General features: G+C 38.6%; 1 protein-coding gene and 1 long non-coding RNA gene across 4 annotated transcripts in view; both read right to left on the bottom strand.

Moving 5' to 3' along the window:
* Positions 1–3120: 3120 nt before the first annotated feature.
* The window catches only part of LOC116772283 (frizzled-2), a 32302-nt gene continuing 8659 nt past the window's right edge, over positions 3121–26763 (bottom strand). Inside the window, exons 1-3 of one of the 3 annotated variants that reach the window (XM_061522173.1) lie at positions 19028–19161; positions 6110–6294; positions 3121–6027 (exon numbers count right to left, since the gene is read on the bottom strand). In XM_061522173.1, the coding sequence (XP_061378157.1) occupies positions 4573–6027; positions 6110–6274 (1620 nt within the window). In that variant the 5' untranslated portion in view covers positions 6275–6294; positions 19028–19161 and the 3' untranslated portion in view covers positions 3121–4572. Of the gene's footprint in view, positions 6028–6109; positions 6295–16428; positions 16840–19027; positions 19162–26763 lie in introns of those variants that run through there. The other 2 variants (XM_032664403.2, XM_032664404.2) reach the window with 2 other exon arrangements.
* Positions 25225–26321, bottom strand: LOC133319107 (uncharacterized). The gene is made up of 3 exons (XR_009752812.1): positions 26093–26321; positions 25546–25696; positions 25225–25390 (listed from the first exon to the last, which is right to left on the bottom strand). It is a non-coding gene; the product is annotated as an uncharacterized LOC133319107 (long non-coding RNA).

Genomic DNA, 26763 nt, shown 5'->3' with positions numbered 1-26763 from the left:
TTAGGGCGTCATATTGTATGTTTTGTACATGTCTGCCACTTCTGGAACACAAACCATCAGTGTTGTTAATCTTCAAAATCTAAAAGGCCATCAGAGCCAAATTTCGAAAGAGGTATGATCTTATTACAAGCTTTTAAAAAATTGTTATCCCAAACGGATAACCACTAATATTAATGAAATACGAGAAACATTACGAAAATAAGTGAGACCAAATTTGCAAAATATTCAGGAGGGGTCCAAAATGTACATTGGCCACAAAGTTGCTATTGATTTTGGATTAATGTCTGTATATAGGAAAAATAATCAAAGTAACATTTTTTAGGTATATATTAGAACTCATGCCCTGGAGACCTTCACCACTTGGCGACCAGTGACTCTTATTTAGTTTTCCATAGTTGTTATGGAGAGACGGTTCTCTCTAAGATGATAGTAATGTCTTAAGATTATCCTACGAATAAAAGCAAAGCAATTAGCTTTAGACTTGGTTTCCTGCGTGGCAGTTTTAGATTTAGATTTCAAATATATATTTAAGTGCTTAAAAAAATATTATCTAAGTATAATAAAAAAATCAAATGCTCTGAACCTGCGGTGCTCTGAATAAAGTCTGTCATTACAAAGTTATATTACTTTTGTATCCAGTAAACTGAGCGAATATTCTGAAAATATGAATATAGAAATATAAGAAACATTGTGCACCTTGCTCCTTTTAACGATCACAGTGGCACGAGTGAAGCACTTCATCGAATTTTCAAACTTCAAAAATGCCATACATTATTTTAAAAAGAGCTGATGCTGTTATGCTTTTGGTGCGACATTAAACAAACATAGCTAAGAAGCAAGGGAAGGAAACTAGCTTTCACGTGATATGAACTGTATTGAAATCGCTCCATCCCTTTGAGGGTTACCAACTACCATGGGGCAAACTAACATCGACGTTAAACTTATGACACCCCTCCTTTTACGTCAGGGGTTGAAAATGTATGTGAACATAACCTAATGGAAATCTTAATATTAGTAGACCAGGGACATTAATTTTAAGGTGGTGAGTAAAGTAATAACAGTCTTATAACTTGTAGTAATCGCAAAAGTATTTTAATATTAACGGTCTGTCGTTACCAGAAATATCTTCTGACATCGTTTGTATGAACTGGAGTTCTCCTGGTTGATTAAAAACGTTGTCTGAGACGTTAGGAACTTGAACTTTGCAGTGTTCGTTACATCTTAACGGAGACAGGACGTAAGGAACGAGAGTACAACAGACTACGACGAGCTCAACTTAATCAGTTACAACGTTTGATTCTATTGAAGATAAAAAATATGCCGAGAGACATGAGAGGATGAAAATAGTCAAGTAATTTATATGATTTTATATTAATTTTTCTATAAAAATGATATAAGATTCCAATTCAGACTGCCCGGGTCGGCCTCGTGGGTATAGACGATGAGCTTCTGGAACACTTCCTTCTCCTTTTAAGACTAGACTGCGAGGTATTGGGCACTGCTGACTTAATCGCCCAGGGAATCGTGTGCGACCACAGCATTGAAAATATCGAATCACATTCGTAGTAGGAGCATTGGCAGGACCTATTGGTCGGAAATGATTCACTGGAGTTATAACGAACAGAAATAAATACAACTGTCAATTTATATTACCTAATAAAAAATTAACGAAATTTTAATTTAATTGTTATTCGTTTCCAGTGACGCACACATAATGACGTCACACTAAGCAAGGTTATTTTGTGCATCGCTCTACAGAGTGCTTCATTTACCGAAATTTTAAGTAAGCATTGAAATAAATAAAAACCGTATGCTCAGTCCATGTTTTTATCAGCACACCACAGACGGGACTTTAACAGTTTTTCATACCCAAATCCTCGTACATTACAGTATTAGAATGCGTTATTGTTTGAGAAGAGGGGAACGCTTTGTGTGTTGTGTGATGGTTGTTTCTCAAAAACCTCTGCTCACTTCTCTGGCAGTGGAGCTTTCTGGTTTGGATAAATAAATTGGTCCTTCCGATAGAGTTTGATCCTAAATGTAACTGTTTGATTAGAATGTGATAAAGTATATTTATTTCATGTCTTGACCGATTGTGTTTGGTTCGGTTACATTTTCTTTAGGTTTATAGCATAATTGAGAATGCGCGGATTTCTTATAGTGAACAATTGTGGTTTTCCTCCTAGTCTTCAATGGTTTCTTAATTAAGCTATGATCAATTTCTCACCCAGGGCCATGGCCTGGCTTTATGAAGCGACTGCCTAGTAATCTTTCTTTTAGTTGCAAATGAAATTTCAATTTTCGTTGGTAATTTCGATAGATAGGAGTTTACTTTAAAGGAACAATAACTAATACTACCATTTCCGACCTGAGATCACACTGGTAGCCCTGACAAAACATAATAACGTTTCGAATCTCCATATTTTTACTCTACAAATGTGAGAAAAACCTTATTTTACATTCTTTCATAGTACAAGCTGTTTCATCTTGGTCTCGCCTTTTTGCAACACAATTTAATAATGTTAAAATATGTATTCCAAAAATTTCGATCAGTTTTACGCATGCTTTAAACGTTGCTATTGGATGGAAATAAAATCTACCAAGTGTTCGTTTATTACTTTTCTTTTGTATATTTAAGGAACGAATGTAATAGTTTTATTTTATCAAATTACAATTCCTCCGTCCTTGTTAATGGCGCACGGAACTATAAGAGGTTTGGTAGTGTTCAGTGGCTGCTGTTTGTTGTGGTGTGGTGGTTTATATTAATATCACCAAAACTTCGCCTCCTGAGTACTAAGGTGGAGTCGGGGTCGGGGTTGTAACTGATGATGGCGATTGGATTTGACAACTCCTATTATAATTTGTGTTTAGGACTAATACTTTGTCCTCTCCGATGATGATTATTGTTCCCTTATGTTTATATAAATTTAAATGCCTTTGTATTGCTTATGTAATAAAGAAGAAGCGTTCTATGAGTTAACATTTTTCGATTTAAGCATTATTGGTAAAACTAGCATCTTTATATTCTTATTATGAAATCAACCAAAGAAATTACACTCCATCGATTTTTTAGAAGAACATCATTTTTAAAACAGGATGGCAAGCAAACAAATAAAAAGATACATTAAAAAAGTCACTTTATTTATCTACAGTTAGGAATAAAATAAATTACATGATGATTTATCGGCTGCGGTGTCCGTGTATACATGAACATCCCACTTCTCGTTTACTTTACATTAATATAGAAAGATACAAAATTATTGCACTTCACACGCAACGTCAAATATTCCTACCCACCATCACATGGAAATTAGTACTACTACTAAATAAGAGATGGCAGTGTTAGTTATTACTATTAGCTCATAGATGGCGTCACTAGCTCGAACTACTCCATCTGTCGGCCATTTAAGGTACTGACATAGAGAAATGGCGATTCTTACAAGATCTAAACGATACGATATTAATTATTGACGTGGTCTTAATTTACAAACATGAGTCATAACCATTATCTCTCACTAATGTTATTTACAGGGGTGACTTAGTGTTTTAAAACTAACCTTACTATATCGACATCTTATTTTGAGGTTTAATAATAAAATTAACATTTTACGATGGAATTTATATAAATCAACGAGTTCGGTCCTTTCAAAACTGCCGCCAAAAAAGTATTTAAGACAAAGAATCATAAACATAATTTGGTATGATAACTTTCAAGAAGGCAGTTTTAATAGAAGTGTCAATCGGCTCTGTGTATGAAGGCCGTTTCTTTGAATGTTTGATTCCGTTCTCACCGGCAGCTCGGACATTGTGCTAATCAGATAAATGCCACCTAATGTCTCCTTCCGCGCGGAGGACAGTTCTTTGGAAATTGACCCTTTTGGTTCACGTTAGTCCCAGGAGCAGACATTAGATGGCACTCTTCCGTGTAAAAGCGATCTAGACATGGAAATATTGATTTTAACTCTAAAATAGTTTCGCTTATAAGCTTATAGGGTAGACTATCTACCGGTTTATAATTTTCGAGAAGCGATGCGGGTTCGGACGCCACCGCCGTACTTAAGAACTATTACGTATATAAGAAAGAGCGGTTCGCGGCGGCCGTCTCCACGGTCCGCGGTCCACTCCGCCGCGGCGCTCCTTACTATCTATCACATGTTACATTCATACAATATAAAGGTATCCACAGTCCACACTCACGTCGACCGGCACGGGGCCGCTCGCCACCGTGCGGGAGTCTGCGATTCACACCGGGTTCAACTGTCTTCACATGGTATACACTTAAATAGGCAAGGAATTCTCACTCGAACAGTTACATGAGCCGCAAAGTGATTCCACTGTTTACATCGACGCGCCGCGAGAGTTAGCATCTCGGGGAGGACATCTCAAGGGGTCGAGTCGTGTCTAGACCGGTCCGTAGTCCGAGAGCGGCTGCTGCGAGCGAGCCGAGGGAGCGGTGGCGGGCAGAGACGGCAGGCTGGCCGGCGGCGGCAGGCTCGGGGGCGGCGCGGGCAGGGTCGGCGGCGCGGGCGGCAGGGGGGGTGCTGGCGGGGCGGCCGGCCCCGCGGGGGCTCGTCACACGGCCCCCTTCACGAGCGCGCGGTGTGCGGGGGGAGGAGCCCTCCCGCCGCGCCACACTCGTCGCCACGACTCCAGCGTCTTGCCGGACCAGATCCAGACTCCGGACGTGATGCCCACCGCCAGCGCCATGAAGTATTTGAGCATGAGCGCTGAGTAGAGAGGACGCGGTCCACACGAGGCTCCGCACGCCACGCGCCGCAGCCATGCCTCGCGACCCTCCGCCTCGTAGGCGAGGCAGCCTATCACGACGCCGGCCGGCACCGCGTACAGCACGCTGAAGACGCCGATGCGGATCATCAATTTCTCGAGTTTGTCAGCTTTCGAGCCGGCGCCGATGCCGCCCTGCCGCTTGATCACGGAGCGGATGCGGAACAGCGACACGAAACCGGCCAACAGGAACGTGGCGCCTAATGCGAAGTACACCACGAGCGGCGCCAGCACGTACTTCTTGAGGTTCTCGGAGGAGGTGTTGCCGACGTAGCACACGCCGGCCACGGGGTCTCCGTCCACGGCTCCCGCGAGCAGCACCACCACGGTCTTAGCGGCCGGCACGAGCCACGCTGCCAAGTGGTAGTACTGAGCGTGACCGGCGATCGCCTCGTTGCCCCACTTGAGACCCGCCGCTAGAAACCACGCAAACGACAACACCACCCACCAGATAGAGGACGCCATGCCGAAAAAGTAAACCAGAATGAACACCAGCGTGCAGGCGCTGGGGCCGTTGGAGGAGGTCTTAAGGAGAGCGCCGTCGCAGGCCACCTCGTCGTGGCCGATGACGAGCCGTGCCAGGTACCCGAGGGCCACCATAAAGTAACAGGCGGAGAGGTACACGATCGGCCGCTCGGGGTACTTGAACCGCTGCGAGTCAATGAGGAAGGTGGTGAGCGTCATGAGTGTGGAGGCGGCGCACAGACCGCCCCACAGCGCGACCCACACGGCCGCGAACTCCTTCTCCTCCCTTGTGAAGAAGGCCCCGCGGCACGGCAGCGCGCAGCCGGGCACGCCGGCCGCCGTGGCGCTGGCGTTGTGCAGCGCGCGCACGCTGACGAGGGGCGGCCGGCATGCGCACGCGCACTCGTCGCCGCCCGCCTCGCCCGGGCTCGCAGCCGGGCCGCTTTCGCAGTTTTTTGGATCCTTGCAGTTTTTGTATGGACGGCGCGGCGGGGGGCGCGGCGGTTCGGGTTCCTGTGCGCGGTCCGGTTCCTCCATACACAGGTGCTCGGAGTCCCCGAGACGCGGTAGCTTCTCGCACGCCATACGCTCGGGCCACTGGAAGCCGTATTTCTGCATGAGAGGTGCGCAGCCCGCCCGCGCACGCTCGCAGACACTGCGACATGCCGGCAGAGGCTTGGCGTAGTCTTCTATACATATCGGAGTATACACGGAACACAGGAAGAACTTCAGGTCGGCTGAACATTTTATCTCCACCAGCGGCCAATATTGATGGACCTAGAAAAATTAAATTATTATTGTAATGCGAAAAACCGGCTTTTAGGACATGTTCTCGTATAATTGTGAATTATCACGGTACCTCTAGGCCGGCTTCGTCTTGTGTGTCGTGGTCGAGAGCATTAGGGAAAGACGTAAGATTGTATCCGATGCCCCTACACATGGGTATAGTAATCTCCTCGCAGCGCGGCTGGAGAGCCTCCGCCCCCGCCAGCACCAGCACCAGCGACACCACACGCCACATCATATTCACTAGTTTAACCGCATCTGAAACAATCATCACGTAAATATATAACTTTAATTTTAATAGATTTATAAATGAATTGCGCAACTGAATCGAGCTTTACATGAGCGTATGTCTAAATTACATTTCGTTTTATAATGGTCGTTGTTACATTCATCTTACAGTCCTTAGCTTTCGACAATTTCTTAAACATATTTAAATGGTGGAAGCGAACAAAGAAAGCTGGCACGCACTTCTGTTGCAGGTTCATTGAACCCAATCAAATCAGTTTAGTTTAACTTAAATTATTTATTTTAGCTGTCCGTGTGCCAGTAAATATAGCCGGACGATTAGCGCGCACGGCGGACTCGGTTAAAAAATACTTTTCGTCGAATAATAAACTCTATGCGGTGTGGTTACGACGCAACTGACATCATTACATAATTCGCGATGTTGAGGAACTGAGCACACGCCGTATGCATGATGCTTATAAGGAGTCGGTTCGTGGAGACATGAGACAGGTTCGTCTGTCCGTGTCTCTGGTCGGTAGCTCGATCGCATTTTTATTGATATTTAATATTTTCTTCTTTGAACGTATAAGTTATGTGTAATTTTATATATGTAGCAGTCATTGCACATTCTAATAGTCGATACCTGAGCCGTTTTTCAGACAGTCGTAATCGCATAACATTGTAAAGCAATAGTTTTTCCGTACCGAGTGCTGTAGCAGCAATAAGTACGGCTGTAGTACCGCGCCGCTGAACGCGCTGTGAATCCTCCTTCAAAGGAAATGCACATTTTAAACATTTATAGTTCTGTCCCAACCTTCGCCGTTCGCTGTAGACACCCAAGTTAATGCTCTTTTAACGACGTTGTATCGACACGTGGTTCAAATAGCTCGTTTCATTTTTCAGATCTAAGTTTACCGAAAAAACTTTACCGTTTTCAACTTATTAGTTTAAAATTGACATTTTTTTTATATCTCGTGAGTTTTAAGTGTCCCATAATTTACTATTTCGATGTGAATGAACAGTTTATAAGTTTCTGAACATGATGCGGACTGTCACATCTTCCAGTCAGTAAATGTTGGCTGTAGTTGCTCTGCTCGTGTTCTGAATGGCACGGCGGGGACCATATCGACGCTCGCATAATAAACAATGCTTTTAATTGTAAAACTCGCTGCGCCTGTACTACCTAAGTCGTAAACATCCGTGTGGCCTGTCTCTCAGCGGTGATAAAATATATTTTCTGTATGATGAAACATATTATCTCCTAACATTATTATATTGCTTACGGATCGTTACGTCTACAAAAGCTCGATATTTAAATCACATAACGAATATACTTACTAATACTGAAACATTTAAGTGAGCGAGTTTTACATTGTCATTTGAAACTCGTTAACTTTCTTAAAATGCGTTATTTTTTGATAGTCGATTATAAAACAAATTCCTCAGTACAATATATACATAACATATTACTCATATTAATGAAATATTTTCTTCTTCAAGCAATATTTAAAGATCCAACGATAATAGTTCATAAACTTGAAATTCATGAATATAGTGATGTGTTTATAGTACAATAACATACACATGTTAAGCGCCTAAATTATCGAATAAGACGCCGTCCGAGTTATCGAGGCGATGCTTCCCTCACTATATACGGTCATGAAATGTGTCTCGCGTCATTTATATATATCAGCAGAACATATTTGCAGGAATAGCAAGTTGCAAGATATGCAAGATAAGCGTTCTATTGTATTTATCAACCGCGAACATTCCCTCGGTTAAATAAAGTCAACATATTTGTACAGTTCGTGTTATTGTTTTCAAGATTAAGGCAAAGTTGGGCTTATAGTTAAATAACAATCTGTATTAGAAAATAAAGAATGAAAAAATTAATTGGCAGGGGCAGGACTCCAAGTTGCAATCTCAGTTATATAACCTTTGGTTGTTTTTTAATTTATATTAGTAACTATCCCATCCTGGCTCGAGACGGTGAATTATTTAAGTTAATATTAAGAAAACAATTATTTGTACAGAGATTGTTACGTCGTGTCTATTTTAAAACAATGGAAATTGTATGTTTTTGGCAGACCGTGTCTCTTAAAAAGGATAATTTAAATGTCAGCGCTTTACGACTATGTTATGAGTGAACGGTAAAAAAATGTTAATCTCCACATAACATTACTTACATAACAAGATAATTGAAAGAGATAAGTGATGAATGTCACTTAGTTTTGGTAAGTTTTATATAAGAATCAGATTGACTTGCGAGCTGTCCAGAGATAAGCACGGTGACGTCATGTTGCTGAACACTATCGAGATAAGGTGCATTATAAACACAGTTCAGTACAGTTCAGAAGGTGACCTGGGACTGTTTGAGGTTTTTATAATTCTGTTTTTATTTTAATATCAATCAAATGTAAAGGTAAGTATCTAAACGCGCTCTCCCGCTGCTACTCGGACCGCATCTATCTACTCGGACCGTAGTTTATTCTCGTTTAGTGGAAATAGTAATAGGCGTTGGTTTTGCGAGATTTTATTGCTGGTACGTGTCGCACGCTCGCTTCGGAGTTGGCTGTTCAGCTCACATGGAAGCTCCATTGTTCCGATATCGATGAAAAGGCGAGCGAGTCCGACACTATTTTTAAATAATAATATTGGAAATATACACTAATGGTTTTATAACGTTGCGATGGTTATAAAGCATTTAATATGTTATGTACTCTCTCATAGTATATGAGTACTATTAATTAATGTGACGACTTTGATCATTTTTCATTCGTCAGTGGTTTTTATATACCTAGTGCGAAGGTATATTTTGAAGTTCCAATGGATTCAACGTACAAGCTTAATCTGCGTTTAAAAATAAATTTTATAATACATTTTGATACAATTTACTTGCTTAGTGTTTACTTAGAATAATTTTGATAGGCAAAATAGTTGAAAACCTATGTTTGCAGATTTCAAATGACAAATTTCTACTGGACACAAAAATAAGTGTAAGCAAGCGATCCGCGCTCCGACGACCAGACTCCTTAACATAACCGATAAAATAGGTGTTCAACAACTACTTCCGAAACATGATAAGACGCTTGTTATAGATACTTCTGGAAACATGTAACGGGTGAATGTTTGTTCAACACGATTACTACTATACGATCACTATCAGATCAGACTTATCGACTAATTCCGTGTTGTATTGAAATATATTGTTGCGTGATACAGATTTATATAGTGTTATAACGTTTAAAGTCGATCGACTACCATCTTGATACGTAATAAAATCTCGTTTGTAAACCAGTCCGCTTACTCACCAGAATTTCCCTGTCATTGGGGTGGAATAGGTTCAACATGCGTGATACAAGTAACTCTAGGTTTGATTGTTGCGTGCCGGTCCACAGTTTACGCAACTTCCTGTTTTTGCGGTAAGTTCTGTATATCTTCACATAAACGAGTTGAACTAAACATCTTGCATATTTCGTTTTATGGTCTCGTTTCAGAGCTTCACGACTTCTTCGATAGGCGGAGTGCTTTGAGGGCTCCTGTATACTTACAATGTCGGTTCACAATATTAAAATGTGTGTAACGCTTGAAAGACCCAATAGTGTACATTATTTGTTGTTCAATAATTTTTATAACGTTCGCAGACGATCTTTCTCTACAGGAATGCTCGCCGGTCGTAGCTCGTAACGTCAGGAGTCGCTTTATGGTCGGTGCTCCCTTTCCTCTATCAGACATTCCAGTATCTGCGTCGCAAACAACCACTGGAACTGGATCGCTCTTCACTTTCTGAATACCTCACTATATATTACTTCAATATGAATTATGTTTTCAAAACTTACATTCGAATCATATTATTAATACAGTTTTTGTCACCTGTCTTTCCACACACCTTCACCGTATTAATATAAGCGATTTCATGATCGGATTGTTACGCCTATGTCTACACGCATACACACAGTCGTCCTCAATATATGCAGAAGGTTTAAAGTTAAAAACCGGAACATGTTTCATTGAATAGGACATAAGTATTGTCATTTAAAGCAGCAAGATTTTGGCGACAAAAAAATCTTAGTTTGCGGTCAATAGCGCAGATCTCTCCGGTGGTATTTGTGTCACGTTTTTCAAGAATTCTTTCTTTCTAACGACAGGCTTACGAATCTGAAATATTGTTATTTAATAGCGCATTATGTTTATTCAATATATAGAAACAATCCCGTGTACGGCATGCGGCCTGTGACTCACGCGGCTATTCTTGATTAATTACGTATTATTCGGTACGTGATTAACATCGCGTACGGAGCGGCCGCGGTGGAAATGTGCCTCGTGAATATAACAAGGGGCTTCATGTCTTCATATCAATACAGGATTTGTAGTATCCAGTGTTTGTGAGACGAGTCGATTGTACACACACAAGTCACTGTACGCGAGTCGCTCGTCAGCTTCATCATCAATGGAACTATGTATATGATTAGAAGTCATTAAGGTCGCGGTGGAAGGTCGATCTGATGTAACATATTCTTTAGTTCTCATACCGGCTCGTCATCAGGAATCATAGTCATATTGTCTCGTATCGTCTGGATCGATGGACGGCTCTTGAGCAAACAATTTTCCGCGTGTCGCACACACACGGGCTCGGCCCGAGCAGTCTAATGACCTAACATTTATGTTCATGTTCATATATTCGCTCACGTCGAACACATTACTAAGCTATTTTTAGCGGATATTTATTTTATGATTTATCGTCTCTGCCGGAGCAATCCCAGTTATATTTATTATTACGTCCGCGGCTATCATTTTAATGGGAATATTGAAAACGACTCGCAAGTTGTAAAACATTGCGCTCCACGGATCGCCGTGAACGACTACCGCCGAGACTCGACAGTTAGCCGCCGACTGATATTCAAAAACGACAATCATTTATTACAAAACAAACGACCCTCTGAGATTTCTGTTCTTTGTTAAAATCATAAAAATTACAAAACTAATAGCAGACCTTTAGAATCACCAGCTCTTTGTTTTAAGAATGTACATTTGTTAGTAGAATTCTGTAAAACAATTTATAAATGTCATTGTTATTATTGGTAGACGAAAAAAAAGGTCTCCAATAAAAAATGTCAGCCACGTCGATACGTCTCCGAGTTATCTCTGGTTGGATCTCGAGTCTATTTAAAATATAGTCAGGTGTCCGCCGCCTCCTACACGCGACACCCGAAACGATGGATTAAAAACACTGACATGTCATAAAAGACTGTCCCCGTCATTATGGCATCTTATATAAAATGTTTTGTTAATTTTAAAGACTATAATATTCGTTATCTGGAAGTGTGAGTCGTTTTGATCACGGATACTTTTTGTTCATTATTTCCGCGGCATCTCAGGTGTCAGTGACACTTTATTTTTGGCGCTCAGACAACTCGGGCACATTCGTTTTTTTTATTAACAACCATTCCCAAGAAATCGATTCCTTTAATAATAACGTATCGCCATTTTAAATTTTTCGTGCCGTTTAAGGTCTGTCGGAGTATAAAATTAATTAATGATATGTGACCCGTAATGCTGCGAACGGTCAAGTGGTGTTTACACGAAGTTAGGGCAAACGGCGTCGCTAGAAATGTCACTCCCTTTTGTTTCAAAACGGGGGCCCTTTTTTAGTATCGATCGTCCGCAGGCCGCAGGTAACCGGGAGCGGATGATTTATTACCGGCTTGTTTGTTCAAATAATCGATCTGGCATATCGCACCGCAAACGATTATAGTCCCTCCGCCGGGACACCTTGGGGTGCTTTCGGTATCCACCGCAGGTCGCATCTCAGCTAATGGCGGTCTAAAATACCACGTGTGCAACGATATTTATAAAAGAGGAACTCGCTAAATTTCAATGGGAATTTATCGCCGGAGTAAATGGAACCGTCGGCCGGTCGGTGTGATGTACCTACGTGCTTCATTTCGCTCGTTACCGGGCGCATTGTTGAAATGAATATTGGAACGTCATTACACAATCGGAGCTCTATTGACGGACGAGGAGAGAATAATTCGACTAAAAATACGGCACGCACTCGAAGCCACACCGCCTCTGAGCTGTGAAATGTGAATGTATCAGAGTTGACGGACATGGCCCCGGCAAATAGAACCAATTAATATAGCAATATAATGAAATGAAAAACGCTCTCGAAATGACTGACAGAGCTCCCGCTATTATAAATAGTGAGGGTCAAAAGGACTAAGAATGATATTAATGGTGTAAGGGAAGGCGACGGCGTTGGGGTGCCGCGGTGCCGTTACAGAGGACTGCGAGGACCCCAACCAAAGGAACGGATCGAAGCGGGGAATCGTACGGTTCGATGTAAACTACAAACAGTGAAGCTATTAAAACATTTAGCTACGGATTTGAACGAGGCGATTGTTCGGGCGATCATCAAACAGAAGCACAGATATCTCTATATAATGTTCAAGCAAACAGGCGGCACAATACGCATCGTAAGAAACGGTAGCGGGAGATACGGAATGGAATAGATTACAATGTTTGTCCACTACATGCTACAAGACGAGCTTCATCGAAGTGTTTATAACGCAAACAGAGCGCACAGCGGCGAGTGTCGGGAGTCGTGGCGGGTGTTCGTGATAACGTCTGATAGTGTTATCACATACCACAATCATATAAATCGCCTTCACTTCACGCGCCTCACACTGGACAGCTATTGTACGTCGTCAATGAAATGTGTCTTATATTTATGCTGAATGCGAAGGCGCGTCGTCCGCGTGTCGCTGTTCAGTCGCTGGAGTGTCTGCGACACATGTAAGGCATCTCTGGAGATATCGTATCGGTGATCGATGGCCCGCGGGTTAATCACGACGCTATCGCATTAACTTCATCATTTATTGATATCGTCTCGCAGATAACCCATATTATAACATTTCTATGTTACTGTTGCTCGAAAACTCGCAAAAATTATAACAAATGTCGCTCACTGCATACATACATGTGTCGGAAGGTATTAAACGATACTCCTAGTGCTCATATAGTTATAAATTAATCATTTGTTCCAGTTTACGTTCATTTATAGTACACATTGTAATATCCACAGAGCGGTGATAGTAGATGCCCAGCTATCGACGAGTGTCTATAGTCTAAAACAAAGTAAGCTTCTTACATATCATATTATGATTGATAATAAATATATTACGTGAGACCGTTTATTTCGAACCCTTTTGAGATTATCTTCGTTAAATACTTTTCATGTAAAAGTTTGCAGGCTGTTCGTTTTGATATCGAGTGTATCAAAACATCGATTGAATCGGTCGTAACATATTCCCGTCGTCGTAATGTTATGAATTCAACGTCTGTATTAAACTGGTGGATAGTTTATTGAGAGGAGAGCAGCGTGTGATATAAACAGTAACACGTGTTGCGACTCGCACACTCCTGTATATAAAACAAACCGTTTGTATGCCGGCGCCTCGATTGTGTTCATCATTATATATATTTCATATTTAAATGTCCGCCCTATGACATTAGGTAAACATCGTGAGTGTAAATACCACGGAGTTATAAATAATTCATGTTTAAAATTGACACAGCTACTTAACATAATAGTACCAATATCATAAATCACTCGTGAAGTGTCAAAAATGTTAATTCAAATGTCGTGGGCGCGGCGAGTGGGTCTCCCGTGCGCACTCGACGCTGGGTGGCCGAGTGGCCGTGCGAGCGACACTGATGGACAAGGTTACTGTTCATTCAGTACATGAGGAACCGTATGTACTACATGTTATATCTTTATATATACTAGCGCTGTTATATAAACGGTCGTAAATATCCAAAGCTTTCTTCGTGGGTCGTCGCGTCAGGAGCCGGTGTAATGGCTATTAATAATCTAATAATGTCCGTGAGCCGCTTCGCCGGTGTCCAGTGCTCTCCATAAACAAACATCCATACATCACGGACCGTTACGTGCTGTTTTTCTGATTTTTTCATATTTATGTCATTAGCATCACAACGAACCTACGTTTTTGTACGCGGACACGCGAGTTAACGGAAGGTTACATTATGTACATTTTAATATTAAACTTCACGTTACGAAACTAGTTTCGTATTTTGTATTAATCACTTCCCAACTTCTGCATGAATAATGTCTGTCTGTGTTTTTGTTTTCTCTAGACGAGTCATTGTTTTAAAATGTTTAATTTCACCTCCGTCGTACATTCGCATTGTTTATGCAATCTTTATACAATTTTAAGGTTTTTTCTTGCTTAGAATTAACCTTGAAAGTAACCAAGTAGCTGCAGTCCTATTCAAACTTATACTTAAACAATATACGAAGCTTTCAGTAAGTCGGTGTTTAGACGGGCTTGGTGTTAATGTGATGTACAACATGGTGTATGATTACTGTTCTAACTAGTATCGTTTATAGATCGGATGTTGTTTATTCGCTGTTTAAAATGTCACAATATTGTTTATGAAGAGGAGAGTGGCTCCGAGCTCTCACCGTACAGTTGACACAATGAATGCAAATGAAAAACGCCGTGTAATCCGACAGTGAAGTTATGCGACTACAAATTTGTAAATGGCCCCATACATGATACAGGAGAGAAGAGAACGCACCAGGCCGAAAGCGAGTCCCATACTGCTGGTCCGTCGGTCATTCAACTGGCTTTATATCCGTTCAAATAAGCACTAAATATGTTTAATGCGTTCCTCCTGTAATTAGTAGGTGTTAGGAAATGAGAAACAGTGTTAGCTCAGCCCTGTGGGTTTGTTTACGGTGTGTGTGTGTGTGTGTGTGTGTGTGTGTGTCTGTGTGTGTGCAGTGATGGGACGGTAGAAGGTACGGGAGGAGCGATCTACCGCGGATAATTTACATTGTACCTCGATATTTGATTTTAATTACTCTGATGTTACAGACACGGAACTGTTACGTTTTTATTTCTTTACTCCTTGGTTTAATATACCAACTCATCTAATAGCTACTATGTCCTTATGATATAACATGCATCTTAACTTATAATCCACTTTATTACGATTCAGATTTATTTTATTCTGGTTTATCGTCTGATAAAATTACAACATTCATTTTTAAATGTAACGCGACGTCACTGGAGTGGCTTTTTATGACGTGAAAAGGCGGGCGAAGATTTTAACAGATTTAAAGCTTTAATTTAAATGAATGCGATTATTTGGTGTAACCGTATATGATCGATTGAGTGTTAGGTGGTAGGCGGTAGGTGGTGGCGTGGTGAGGAAAGTGTCCGTAATAAATAAAGGCGTGAGTCAACGGACGGTGGCTGGTTATTTTCGACTTGCAAATGAGAAAGTGCATGGCTAGTAGCTTCAGGTGGCGAGTACGTTGCACTGCTCCTGTACATACTACACTCAACGCATACACTCTTGTTTATTTATTTGTTGAACGCGTCCGGTTCCACATAAACACTTTATATGGCTCGTCCTCATATATTATATATTAGCATATGTAATCTGAGGTTCTTTACCGTTTGAGATGTGAGAAAAGCGGGTAGTTTTATAAACAACAACCGTCGACACATTGCCTCACATCACTTTACGAATATCTAACACTAAGAGCAGAAACATTAAATTAATTAACGACATACAGATCCAAACAAGCCATTATATGAACTTCACAAATAGCACTATAACGTATATTTTATGTATAACAATTCAGGAAAACTATGATGAGCACATACACATAAAGCAAGTGTTCAGGAAACATAGCTAAGATTCTCGGAAAGCTTTTCTAACATTTGTAGTAGCGTTCTTTTAATATACATTATATGAATAAAGTTTTATGGCTTCTACTTATTGGGAACACGTAAATTGTGTTTAATTAAAACATTGTATTATATGCTCCGATGATATGATTACCTTCGTGAATATTTTGCGAACTATCAGGTGGCATTATGTTTTATCGTTTCTATTATCTCGCAAAGTAAACAAGCGATGTTTTGTGATAATAAGCATCTATTTATAGTTGGAGATATGAAGATACTATCTCTCGGAGGCCGAATGCCGGATCGACGGTAAACATTTCTTAATGTTCCTGGCTGCAATACAGGGAGTTCTCACTCAAATCGCAAACGACAGTTATCGGTTCTGATCAAATCCCGCCAACCTTATCGAAAATACTGTAATCAATATTAGATAAGTAATACTCACCGCTAACCGCTTCGCACGGAACACCGTACCTTCGAACAGGCGGACGGCCGCTCACACTACACTCAACACTTCACACCAACTTCACCGTCTTCTCAAATATCTCAATGAATACATGTTATCATTTAAAAGTATCGATCAGACAGTCACACGCGTTGGAGCCGTTCTACACGACGCCTATATTTTTACATTCGACTCTAAAGATTTCTTGCAGGATGTGGAAACAGTTCATCCGTTCACTGAAGAACTTGAGAAAACTATCAGGGACACTATTCGTGTTAATAATTGGCAAGTCACAGTCAACGATGCGAATCTCCCAAACAAATGATATCGACAGTTACAATGACGTATACGATATTACGTCCGTACACCGCGGCGTGCGGAGAGGAACTGATTCGTTAGACTGAGACGACTGAGGCATGTGAATGAACGAGGGAGCACGGACCATGGAGGGGCGAGGAGTAAAGGAGGTGGCGGGGGAAAGTGTGGGGTTAGGGGAGGGGAGTACACGGCTGACATATAGACACTCTATACCCTCGCCGATAGATGGCGGTGTGCGGGTGAAGTATAAAACTGAGAGCCTTTGAGATAGATGTTCTAAATAATTATAGAAGCAGGGTTCGGCTCTGTCCGCGAATTAGGGAAACGTTTTTGAATTAACGCATTCGAACGTTTGCCGTGTACTTCACGGTTTATTGAATGCGATACTTGAATATCTGGAATAAATTTGGTCGAACGGAATAAGTAAATCAACTCCGAGATAAATTAGTGTTTACTTTACATTGCTTTACACAGAGACTGAATTAAGAAAGTGCGAGATGCTATCGGGTTTTAGATTAAATCTTCCATCGAAGAAATCTATAAAGATAGAGGTCTTAATGGAGAACTGGAGATCAATGAACAAACTGATTACTTTTAGTGTTATTAGAGGAGAGTTTATTCTTTTCATCTTACATTTACCAGCGCCGCCATCACTACGCTCTTTAAATATTCTTTCACTGCTGCACTTTGACGACCTAGTCAAAATATTTAACATTCTATGTTTGAAACATTACACTGCATAGGAAGTGTTTCCCGTTTTCTCATTTGAAAACTGTAATGTAACAAGACTTATGAACTACAATCTGTTAACTCTCCGTATGTAGTGTGCCGACGCGAGCTTGGACTAAGGGTACGGTTTGTAAAGTTAACTGTTGTATAAATAATAACCATTAAATGCATATGTTTCTTAAGAAATCGCCGTGGTCTTAGTGGTGATTTATATTATGAAGTATCCGATATAAAATATACTTTAAGAATTATAATTCCAGTAAATAATAGGTATTTTGATTTCCCTACAAATTGTTAGAGAATTGTTTTAAAATGTTGAAGTTGGTGCCAAGTTATACAATAACTAAGTACAGTGACTGTCATATTATGAATCTCAGTACCAACTGAACCCGAGGCACCTTATTGTAATTGATTATTAATGAATATCTCGTCACTGCTCTTAAATTCTCTTTTATAAAGCTTTCTTTTGTTGATTTTATGGTGTTTTATATTGTTGTGTTAGTTTGCTTTTAATGTATTGTATCTTTTTAAATTACTACAAGTGTCTATCTTTATTATGTATAATCTTATTATGGGGAGATAGATATAAAGTAATATAAGTAACTTAATGTCATTAAAACCATATGTTGAATATTTCACCTCTGTATAAGTATATTTTGTCAACATGTCACGTCTAGTGTTGTAGTAACAGTTACTATACGTCAGTGTTGTAGTAACAGTTACTATACGTCAAGTTGTGTCCTAAGTTGTCTTTATGATTTCGTCTGGTCGACTAACTGTTTGTGTGACATCAAGGTACGTAGTACGTACCTTATATCTAGAAAGTTTTTTTGTAACTAAGAATTAAAATTTTTTTAAATATATTTCTCTTACAATAAATCTGTAATTGTTTTAATAAATCTAAAATTAGTTTGTGACGCATCACTAGCAATCTTTTGTTTATTTAACACTTCTCTTTATCACGTAGATTTTGGGAAATTGAGATATATAGTATATAAAAGAAACTTGAAATATAATGAAAGGAAACATTAAATTAAATAATGAGATATATTGGTATTGCTTGCGTTTTATAAATAAAGTAAGTGCCCTGTTCCAGGCGACTATTTTCATCTGTGCTCCGTGTATCGGGCGTCATCATAATTGATTTAGTCTGTGCCTACAATAAATCAGCGCGCTATCTCTCCTATCGCCGCTCTATTGTTTATGGACCAGTATCATCCGTCATATTTCATAGACAAGCTGGTTTGTACGCGGGAACTATTTTTATAATGTGTATATTAACCGAAGATTTATTACTAAAATTGTTTAATTGATACCTCTAAAGTTTAAACATATCTCAATTTAAAGTTATCTTTGTATGTGGCAATTAGTAATTATTATTATAAATAAGAAAGAAGAATGGCAGAAAATTTTTATGTTATACATCAACTGTGACGTACAAATAAAGACATAATCTATTAAATATAGGAATTATAAATATAGGAATTATTAATATTATATACAAAGGAGAGTCTCATATAAATACAAAATATTATTGATAAAAAGTTCAAACCTGAGTTCTCAGTAACTTAAAGTCATCTGTCGGTGAATGCTCTTGTAATGAGCCTCTATCTCTGAGGTCAATCTGCGGACTGATTTATCGAGGTGTCCTAGAATTTAATCACTTTATTATTATAATTATTAAAGTATCAACAATAACACTTACAGTGCACATGTTCGTGCAAACTGGAATGTTAATATTCACCTCTTCGATTACGATGTTGTACTGAAAGATGCTTTAATACCAAACCAGCAGATCCGTCACCATTTTCATATAGAAGCTTCTTATTTAACTACAGCTTCGTACTAAACTTTTTATTATTTTGAAATATATTTTTTTATTGGTTCTGACGCAATATTTCTTCTTTTATCTGTATATATCGAAAGTCGAATGATTTACCACCCAGTTGTTGTTATAAAACACGGCTATAAGTAACCACAGACGTGTGTATGCTAGTCGGTGTGTTGACCTTTCACGGCGACCCTAGAGCTTCACAGGAGAATTTCTTACGCACTTTTAATTACGCTGTCTCCACAAGCTGAGGACGCCGGGCCGAGCTACGATCGAGTCCACCCTTCCTTGTTCACCTCCCGCATTGTGTTTACAAATTAGACTAAACAAATAATGTATCATTTAAATACACGCCGGAGGATGATAACTAGAATGTACATATTATGTTTGTGTACAGTCCGTGTGTTGTAGGACACAGTCACAGTAACATACCTGGAGAAACACAATGACAGTGGGCGGTCGTGGGCGCTGTAACAGCTCCTATACATTACAGACGCCTGTAGGTACTGTCGTGATCAAAAACACTTACTCACTGTTAACTTTCTGTTTCGCGTTTGTTCGTGTGTTTATGTAACTAATTGTTTGTTTCTCAATATGAAAGAAAATATTACTTTGATGAAAGATTAAGAAATTCCTCAGCATGTTTCATTTTATCAATTCTACGAATAATATTTATTAAGAAGGATTGACATTTCCAAGTGCTTTTTCCCTTCGCCAGACGGATAGCCGACGTCTTAATCCCTAAATCCTCGTCTTGTTCATTGTCAGATTCAACTCTAATGTATCAAGCATAACATAATTTTAAGCTTACATTTTTTAAGTAGTACGTAGATGGAAAACATTAAGTGTATAATAAATATTCTGACGCTGATTATTATTCCACATCACATAGTTAATATTTTAAGAGATATTAGCTATTGACGTTCAATCCTTTTTTTCTTTGTCTATTGCATGTCACATTACAACCGGTTCAATGATGGAGAAAGAGAAGGAGTAAAAGTGAAAAAATTCATATCAAATTTGCAATTAAATATCTTAATCGCTGTTTAAATATAAATGAGGTTTTAGTATCCAAGAATAAGAACTTTAAATATTTATAATTTGAAACTTGGTTTTAAAAAACCATACCATACTTTTTTTTAGTTTGAAATCTACCGTTTAAAATCAAATGTTATAGAACGAGTACATAGTAAAGCAAAATGAAGTTGACTATACCAATTAAAAAAATTGATCACGATCGTTATTGGCTTTAGAATGACAAGTAAATTGAAATAAAGTTAGATCGGTTTAGGGAAAATGAATCAATAGTAAACAATGAGAACTATCATTGGAATTATGACATCAAAAGGAATATCAGGTCTTCAGAACATCATGGAAAAAAGGGACGTAGAGCACTCAGAGACGGGTGGTCACACACGACAATGGAAGCAATTTACCAAACATTTTACTATCAGACCGCACTTTGAATTAGATCGTGATTCATTGCACGATACCCACATTGTTTCTCGCAAATATTTCAAATTCTATTTCGTTCATTATTATGTTTCGTTTAATTTCAACGATAATAGCGTACGCCACGTTACATAGATTTCATTTCTAATAATGCCCTCGGACCACAAAACAATATAAAGGGACAAAATACACACACATATTAAATGTATCACCCTGACTGCTGACTCCTGACTGTACTCAAAGTTTACTGTTTGTAACCAACGCCTGGTATAATTTGTTTTGAAAATACACACAATTATCTACAGTTTGCTCCGAGTCATATATTAAATACTGTTTGATTGTAACGATGCCTTCATCTATAATATTAGGCTCTTCCGTGTATAAATATGTACGACTGGTATACACCGGCCATCTGACCGCCGGAGACACTTAAATGTTGGTTTTCAATTAACACAAAGCCTTCCTCCTATTAATAAAACACATCTAAATCTCTCGCAGAACAATAAAGACAACCGAGGCGAAGAGTCTGCGCCGTCCGGCCAACACTTGGCGATCATTAGCTATTATTATATAAAGCACAAATCAATTTTAATCGCCTCTAAAACAATATTTCAAAGCAATAAATCTTAGTTAATAGCGTTATTGGAAACACGTTGTTTTAGGGCACTTTTATAATGTTCAATACTTATAGGAATATTTGTTGAATATTCACTAGTAGCTACCGCAGAACTTATTTTTTCATATGCAAGAGGTAGTTTTCTAAAATTATGTTCTAGATATTAAATGGCACCATGTAATCGGTTTAAAGAAAAATTTCAAGAAACATTAAAGAATAATATATCTAGTATGGATATTGGAGGCTGTTGAAGTCACAATTTAAAGAAATTGCGTAGTACTAAGTACTATTGAGATTCAATTAGTATCCATTTATCCAATGTTGTTTCTATTTAAATTTTTGTTTAACGGATTAAACGGATTGCCTCTAACGAGAACTGTTACTATAAGATACCGTGAAAAGAGCCTAATCCTGAGAGCTGATCTGCGGCTTAACATCTGGATATTAATATATGAATAATACAACAGGTCTTGTGTGGTGGGCGAGAGGAGAGGATTTTTGAGTGGGGAATGTTTTATGTTAGCACTGTTCCGTGTTCTGTTACATGCATATGATTAAGAAATGATTGTTATATGAGGAGAGCGGGTTACAGTTACTTGTTATAATTTTACTAGTTTGTTTTTGTTACGGAACTTTCCTTATGATTTACAAGTGAAATCTTACATTTTGGCGTTGTTGTAGGTATCATAATTAACTATAGAAATAGTTCCGAGTCGTATAATTTGTAACTGTGCATTATGTTTTTCATTAAGAGCATGATCTTCGTATTGCTTGAACTTTATATTGCTTTACTTAAACTGCAAAATAAATACACATGTATCAAGTACGTCGCATTCTTTAATACATCTTCATTGTTAAAGCCGAGTGACTGAAAAACATGTAAAAAAACGTAATAGCTCAATTACGTGTGTACGCTGTAAGCCCGTCACACTGGTAGCGGTATACGAGCTACCTTCCCCTACCACCGAGCGGAAATAAAAGGAAGGCATTCTTTTCCAATGTAGCTTGAAATTTTAAAGACAATGTGGACAAAAAAGGACACGGAACGAAAAGCCGGCAAAGATTTATGGTCGGGATGAGGGCTTTAAATCTCTTTGAAATGAGTTCTGGATGGTGTTGCTGATAATTATTATATTTAAGTCCTAATTCTTTTATAATAAATCGCCATCTCTCAGCGAGCTTTCCGTTTTATTTCCTTATTTCCTTATCGTTAAGCTTCTTATTATAGTGAGAGGGTTATAGAGATCGGCCAGTTACAACAATAGGATTTAAGATTATTATCAGTAGTGTCGTTTCGTGGGCAGCTGGCACATATACAATACATCTATTACCTAAAGTATCACATTGCAACGTTTTTATCGACACTCCTACACTCCGCGACGGAGGAATATATTTTATTTATAAAAAACTGTTATTTTTATATTTACAATAAATATGTCTCCCATAAAACATTGTAATGTAACTGTATACGCGTGGGTCGGCCCAATCTTCGAACCACGGCCTGACACCTCGTCACGATCGAGAATACGACAAAAAATATACATGAAGGTTAATACAAGAACATCGCTATAGTTACATTAAGTTCAATAATAACTGATGTAATGAACATTAACAATGCCTGTAACGACAGTAATGATCTTTATAAATATATCACTTATTTCATTATTAGCAGCTGTACTACTTAGAAAAACAATTACTGATGCATGACCGCTATTCCGCATTTTAAGAAGCTGTCATGTTATCGTGGAACACCTCGCACACGACCCGAGCGAGCTCCGCTACATCGGACAGATCGTTACAGGTAATTGAGAAATTTGTAATGCTCTTTTTTATTGCTAGGAAGTAAACACAATCCGCGTTTTAAATGGTCAAACGTACATCTTGACAAATAATTGTCGTCGACAATTATGGCGACGTTCGCAAAAACGTTATTAATATTGTGATCTGTTGTGTACATTTGTATGTTAACATAATTAAAAGTACACCTATAACCATTAAGAATGCGCACGTTATATTTTGTACCTTATACGTTTACAGTAGAGTCAAATTTTGTTTGTAGTCGTCACCAGCTGGTGTCACTGTGCCATATACGGTGCAACATTCATGAGCTGACGCTAGACGCAGCTGTCATAGTAGAGCACATTTTTAAGGTGACCTTGGAGTGTGTGGTGTAGTGTGTAGTACACTTTAATAATCTACTTCTATTGCTCTGTTCTATTAATATATAAACTTGGGTTACAATATGTAATACAATCCAACAATGAAAATAGACGTAGGCATTTATTAAAAATAGTTAAAACTTAAATAATCCCTCCATTTATTTCAGTCGAATTAAAATCCTTTACGGTGCTCGTATAGTCGCAACGAAGCTGGAGCCGTAAGGCGATTGAACTGTGAAGTTCATTATAGAAGTGTGCTATCACAGAATGAACAGTAATCACATCTAAACTTTATTAGAGGCACAGTTTGGCCAATTCGCTAGTATGTAGCTGTCCTTCCTCCGCCATTACGAACTCTCCTTGAATGTTTGCTAATTTTCATATTCTGAGTGTTCGTTTTTGAAGGCTCATCATAATAACACATAAGCTTTCATAAGAGAAAATATGTTTACCACCCAAAGGTTAGAATATTGTTATTTTATTAAAGAGTTATTTAAAAGAGAGAGACAGTGAATGTGTTACATTATGGGCTTGCTGTTGAGGTGACGTGAGTATACCGTCAACTGTATCTGAAGATGCTATCAGTTGACGAGTGTTTGCGCAGCGAATTTGATATGCTAACTATGTTTAGCTGGCAATGTTTAATCGCCCAATTACCAAAGTTTCTCATTCCTGGACGGTTGTTTACGGAGTGGAAAATTGGGGAATCGGGTCCTCAAAAGTTGGCCATTCCAGCCAGGATCGCTGCTTCAAGGACTGGCCTAACGAAGTTTTGTATTTATTTTGTAATGAGCGTTAAATTTTTGGAGACTGCCGGCAGGAAGGTTGACGTTCATTAATTTAATTTTTTCTTCTTGTCAAAATAACCCTTTCGACGACGGGACTTGAGAGCGTCACTTGACATTATATTTATACACCATTTCAATTAAATTCTTAATTACTTTTTTTTTTAAATGACACCTAATGTACTTACAGAGAGGTTTTAATAGAGTGTAAAGCAAGCGAAACATCACCAAATGGCATGTTGAAAACACCCACGAAGTTGTTTGTACGGCGTCGCTTGCGCATTCCGCTACACACAGCATTACAGGTCTAGTGACGAACACACGCCGAGACGAAGCTATCAAAACATACATCTAGCTTCTGAGAATTAAAGTTCTACAACTAACATACCTATCGTCAGAAAACATTACTGCATTTATGGCTTTTAAAAGTTTTTGTTTCTAGTGAAATGATTATTTATTTTTATGTTATATTTTCAAAAGTAGTATTAAATTATACATCTTTATTTTATGACCATATAATACAATACATTAAACAGTGACGGTAGCTTTATCTGCAAAAGATTTCTGTTGTTTTATTCAGTGCATTAGTCATCATCATCAGCCTATCGGAGCCCACTGCTGAGCAAAGGTCTCTTTCTCGTATGGAGAAGGTTACAGCATTAATCACCACTTCCTTGCTCAAGATGGGTTGGCGATTTTAGTCTTATAATTTGAAACTATAAGACCAGGTTTCCTCACGTCAGGAATTCACGTGTGAGAGGCAGGCCTTTAACCTCCAGTCCACCACGACTTCATTAGTAATGTATAACAATTTGATGAAAACCTACGACGTGTTATCAAAATGTAAATATATTAATACCGTGAACAGTTAGTTAGTTAGTTACAGGAACAATATATACTACATTTCTCCCAGCTGTAGCCTGCACATCGTGTGTATATCTCTAATATTTTATTCTTGTTAAATGACGTACATCCAACTTTAAAGGCCTCTCATATCAATAAAACTTTTATAGTTTTTACACGAGACATAATTCCAAATTGAATTATTTAAGATTCACACGGCGCTCGGCCACTGCGGGTTAAATATACATAATTTATTTAAGTAATTTGACTTATAAAAAAAGATTAGTTGCAACATACGATTTATTTTGAACAACTTTTAAATGAACAGAATAGAAACGACGTTAACTAATTGACAGATACGTGACGACGTCACACGAAACGTACCTCTTCTGTTTCGTATCGTATAATGTATGTAGAGAGGAGTCGTGATCGTCTCGTATGTTGTAAAGGTCGTCTCGTCCCCAGCGGGAGCGCGTCTCGTTCGATAGTAATCGATATCTGGCTTTGATTCCGATTTACGGCTCGTCGTCGTCTCCTACGATTCAATGATCTTTTTATTTTTGGGACGCCATTTGGGTTTTTTGACTCTTTTGTTATTGGTATTGTTTTAAAAACTTTGTTCCCGCAATTGAATAAAAAGATAACGTCTATAAATAAACACATTCACAAGGAAAGTATTATAAGGTTATGATTGCTTTATATAATTCTTCGGATAGACGACAGTAAAAAGTGACTTTCAAAAACAAATTGTTGCCTCGTTATATTGGTTTAAAGCCACACACAAAATAAACAAAGTATAAATATGATAATTTGATTTCGATCATGAACATAATAAATAGAAGCCAATACGCCGTAAACATATAAATAGATTTGATTTCGCAAACATAACTAATAAGGCCTTAACGAGGACATTTTAAATGTAATTTATTACCCAATTCGATGCCACCGCTGATTCCTCTCCGATACCAAATAATTCCACGATTACATTGTATGGGACCGGTGCGATGTCTCACACGTTAACATCATCAGAGCACAAGCTCACAACATTATATTCAGAAGCTGTCTTAAAAAACACTTTAATATTCCGTGGTATTCTCCATCGATTGTACTTCGTGGCAAAATATTGATCAATGATTTAATGACGGACAGCGAACAGAATACATAACACTGTACCTTGTTAGTTGTTACTGACATTTTGACGTCTATAGATATATTGACAGGTTCACAATTAGCCCGGACATAATGACATATATAGATAAATATTTGCAAACTTAATTCGGTCTAAAAAATATATTTTACCATATACCGTTAAATTTACTTAAAATGCAAATAAATTGTTTATGACAACTGGAAAATGCGAAAGGTATGAATTAAATTAATATAATTAGTGATAATTTACAGAAAAACTTTTTTATTATTCATGAAACAAAACATCTGTAACGAGGAATGTACCGAGCGATTTTATAGAAGTGCCACTTGGACGTGTTTGTGTTAATTTTCTTTAATAAATAATCTTTAATACGTTCGTTGCAATGAAACAGGTTTAACAGTCGGGAGTTCCGAGTGATCTGCGTTTAGATTGCTCTTATGTACGTACAGTTG

Source organism: Danaus plexippus, chromosome 12, assembly GCF_018135715.1.
Source record: "Danaus plexippus chromosome 12, MEX_DaPlex, whole genome shotgun sequence".
Classification (NCBI taxonomy): domain Eukaryota; kingdom Metazoa; phylum Arthropoda; class Insecta; order Lepidoptera; family Nymphalidae; genus Danaus; species Danaus plexippus.
Note: the sequence above shows the minus strand (reverse complement) of the source record. Positions and strands in the feature narration are given on the sequence as shown.